Source organism: Pteropus alecto, unplaced genomic scaffold (genome assembly GCF_000325575.1).
Source record: "Pteropus alecto unplaced genomic scaffold, ASM32557v1 scaffold125, whole genome shotgun sequence".
Lineage (NCBI taxonomy): Eukaryota > Metazoa > Chordata > Mammalia > Chiroptera > Pteropodidae > Pteropus > Pteropus alecto.
The window spans coordinates 4001011-4005505 of NW_006436888.1; the positions used below are offsets into that span (position 1 = coordinate 4001011).

The 4495-nt window shown below is 41.1% G+C and overlaps 1 protein-coding gene across 1 annotated transcript in view; it reads right to left on the bottom strand.

Annotated features, from left to right (window-relative positions):
* Nucleotides 1-4314: 4314 nt before the first annotated feature.
* Nucleotides 4315-4495, bottom strand: part of LOC102879590 (PRAME family member 25-like) — a 9445-nt gene continuing 9264 nt past the window's right edge. Inside the window, 1 exon segment of the mRNA XM_025048525.1 lies at nt 4315-4485. Within this exon segment, the coding sequence (XP_024904293.1) occupies nt 4315-4485 (171 nt within the window).

Genomic DNA, 4495 nt, shown 5'->3' on the forward strand with positions numbered 1-4495 from the left:
TTACTGTTTCGATTTTTTTGATTTGTTTATTTTAGATTTTGTTTCTTCCTGCACAAATTTTGTCATTTCACATTTCTCCAGACATGTATTCCTTTTGGTCTTGGTTTTCAATTTTATTAGCATGTCGTTAATATTTTTATTATATATTTTTATTATAAAATATACCTACGAACAAAAGACTTTATTTTATTTATATATATGTACACACACACACACACACACACACACACACAGATATATTATACAGTTAGAGAAAATAATAAAATGAAGACCCAAGTACCTCCTCTCTTACGGCCACTGTGTGTCTAGCATCAACCCCCTCCCCGCCCCCAACCCCTGCAAATTCCATTCCCCTACATCCCTTCCAATGATTTAATTACCAAGAGGTTTATCCCAGAGATGCAAGATTGGTTTAACGTTTGAAAATCGATCGATATAATTAACCACATCAATGAAATAAAAGCAAAATATATAAATAGATACATAAAATATATATATGATTATCTTAATAGATGCAAGAGGCATTTGACAAAATTGAATTATCTATTCATGATTTTTTTTAACCCTCAGCAAAATAGGAATATAATTCCTCAATATGATAAAGGCCACTCTCCAACAAAACCTATAGCCAAATTCATGCTTAATCGCGAAAGACTAAATGCTTTCTCCTTAGATCATGTACAAGACAACGAAAAGAAAGAAAAGCCATACAAATTGGAGAGGAAATAACTGTCTTTATTTGCAAACAACATGAACATCTATGTAGAAAAGCTTATGGAATCCACGTCAAAACGACCAGAGTTTAACAATGGGAATTTAACAAAGTATAAGATCAATGTATAAAAATAAATTGTATTTCTATGCTAGCTATGAGCAACAGACAATTGGAGATTGAAATTAAAATTCGATTTATGGTAGCATCCAAAAGCATAAAATGTTCAAGGGGAAATTTAAACAAAATATGTTTAAGATCTATACATTAAAAACTATAAAACAAGGCTGAAAGAAATTAAAGAACACCTAAATAAGTGAAGAGATATATCATGTCCACTCATTAAAAGACTTGATGTTTTTAAGAAGTCAATTCTCCCCCAAATCTATAGATTCAATGCAAGCCTAATCAAAATTCCATTAGGCATTTTTGTAGACATCGACAGGCTTATTTTAAAATTTATTTGGAAATGCAAAAGACCTTGTAGAGCCTCAAAGAAATTTTATAAAAGGATAATATATCGGAAAACTCACACTATCTGATTTCAAGACATAATAGAAAGCTTAACAGTAATCATTACAGCATGGTGCCAGCAGGCAGATTAATGGAAGAGAATAGAGAATCCATAAGTAGACCCACATCTATGTGGTCAATTTCGATGGAGTTCCAAGGCGATCGGATGGGGAAACAAACGTCTTTTCAACAAATGGTACTACAACAACTGGATAGCCACATGGAAACAAAACAAGTATCAAAACTTACTTCACACTCTACGTAAAAATTAATTCGAAGCGGATCATGGATCTATATGTAATACTAGAGCTATAAAACTTCTAGAAAAAAGACAAAGGGAATTTTTAGGGCAGTGACAATACTCTGTATGATACTGCAATGGTGGATACATGTTATTTATTTCACATTTGTCCAAACCCGTAGAATGTACAGCAGCAAGGGTGAATCCTAACATGATCTGTGGATTTGGGGTGACGATGACGTGTCAGCGTAGGTCCATCACTTATAGCAAATGTGTCCCCTAGCGGGGGATGCCCATAGTGGGGGAAGCTGTGTTTGTGTGTGGGCAGGGTTTACCTGAGAAATCGCTAACCTTTTGCTCAATTTTGCTGTGAACCAAAAACTAAAAAATAACGTCTACTTTTAAAAATATAACTGTAATCCTTGCAGCTCTAAAATTTTATCATTTAAAAATTTTAAAAGAAGAAATAATTCTTGGTCATTGATCTTTAAAATCAGTTTTAAAATCTCATTTGTTTTGAGGCTCCAAACCAAGTTAATCGTTTTTAAAATATCCACATGCATTCTTAAAGGTACTAAATTTCTTTTATCATTTTAAAAGGTAATTTATATCTTTACTATTTATATAAGTCACAATGCAAATATTTATATTCAAATAGCATTTAGATAATAGCAGATTTTTTCTAAACACTGAACAATACAGCCCAGCTTGCAACCCTAATATGTCATCTGGTCTAATCTGCCAGCAGGTGGCATACTAACCTGAGCCTTGGAAAATTTTTTTTCTGATAATCGCTAAAGATAAATTCAACCTTTTATACTGCACCTGCCACTTCCGGGCTGGCTACTAAAGCTGTTTGGGTGAATCACGATTCACTGGTGGCCACATACATAAGCGCGAGTCCCAGTGCCTGCCCTGTGTTCTGCTCTCTTTCCCATTATCAGGAGTAGAGGGTAAGACTAAGGGATGAAGAATTGTGGGGGTTTCTGCTAGGAAGGAAAAGGAAAGAGAAGACCCATGTATTGAGCTCTTACTTTATGCCATGCCTGGTGCTAAGCCCTCAACGTACATCATCTCACTCGATCCTACAAGAGTCTCCGAAGCTAGGCTCTTCATTATCCTCATTTTACAGGGAAACTGAGGCTCTTGCCTAAGGGTCCCCCCACCCACCCAACAGCACCAGCCCCTGAATCCTGAGCCTGGAGCCTTTGAGTGTTCTTCGTTTAGGAACTGCGATGGGTTAATTTTATATGTCAACTTGACTGAGCTAAGGAATGGCCAGAAAGCTGGTAAAACATTAATTCTGGGGGTGTCTGGAAGTAATTAGCATTTGAATCAGTAGGCTGAGTAAGGAGATCTGCCACCACCACCATCCCTGCCCACCCCCTCCGGTGTGGTAGGGTTCATCTAATCTCTTGGGGACCCAAATGGAACAGAAAGGAGAAGGAAGGATGAATTCTCTCTTCTTTAGCTGAGACAGCCATCCCTTCCGGCCCATGAGCATCGGAGCTCCTGGTTCTCTGGCTTCAGACTAGGACTTATACCGGCTGCCCCTCCATTCTCAGGCCTTTGGCCTCAGACTGAGAGCTATGCCATGGGCTCCCCAGGCTCTCAAGCCTCCGAATTTGAACTGAGTTACACCACTGGCTTGGCCGGTCATCCAGCTTACAGATGGCAGATTATGGGACTTCTTGGCCTTCATAACTGTGTGAGCCAATTCTTATTTAAAAAAAAAAATCTCATACATTTCATTATAGATCCTAGTGGTTAATCAGGAGATCGCTGCCTAACACAGTCAAGGTCACTTATTTACCCAGTTATTCTATTACTCATCCTGAGATGCTGATTTCAAAACCTACTGTACTAGTTAGTCTTCCCTGAGAGGGAGAGACAGGACGTATTATGGGAATAAAGTCACTCCCTCCTGGATGACCCAGCCTCTCGAGAGGATAGGCTTTTAATGTGGTATAAAAATATTTTTTAAAATTTTATATGCCTGTATGGCTGTAGTACTTTGCTAAAAGGAATTTGCGTGTCTTCCCTGGCTGCGGTTTAATTCAAGAAAGACTGCTACCCACCGGGGTGAGAGGCTCTGGCTAGTCTGCAGTGTGGATGATCCCTTCCAGAGCTGGGGACTCTGCCTTCTGCAGTGAAGCCCTTTCCTGGCCAAGAACCGAGACTGACGGATGCACTTGGAGAACGAGGCATGTTCATGCTCAAGGTCATGACCTGAGTCAGCAGCGAGGGCCTCTGCCAAGTGCCCTTCACTCCGGGGCTCACTGGCCACTTAATATGTTTCAGCTGTGTTTATTAATCCACTGAGCAGCCATGGAAATAAGGAGGTAAGAAAAGCCCAAAGACAAGTAAAGAACTGGAGAGAATGATAAAAATGGCACTGCGAGCCCCTGGGGCAGAACCTCCTCCCAGTAGCTAGAGTTTCTGATCCTGAAAACTCAGCACACCCCGCCTTTCTTTCCATCGGTTACTGGAGAGGGCTGAGGCGTGAGCTGGGAAAACGGGTCGATATATTCTGGAAGACATTGAAGTTTCCTTTATTTGCGATCGTTCCTTCGCAACCAGTCACCCCAGCATAACTGCCGCATGTGCATCGCAAGCCCAGATCCCCCTCCAGCAATTCAGACTCATGTTTGTGACTCTAGAGAACACTTGTCCCCTAAGGTCCCGTCAACTCCCCCTGCAATCCTGCATGCCAGCTGGGTCACCTTCTTTTCCTGTTCACACCGAGCACAGGTCTGAAACCATGGGTCTCTGTTTTCTGTATCCTGCACCCCGGTCCCAGGCTTCAGTTTCCAAGTGCCCAGAAGAAAGCTTTGCTGGAAATACCCCACTAGGCAGGACTACCACAGGGGCATAGGATGGGCTCTGTGTCATAGAATGTCTTGCTGCCACAGTGAGGACAGCGGCTGGTGCTAAGCCACACAGTCCTGGTCCGTCCCAAGTCCCTCAGGATCTCTATCAGCTCAGCCCGAATTTGAGCAAATCTCCCCAGCTGCAGGCCCTGCCCTCCC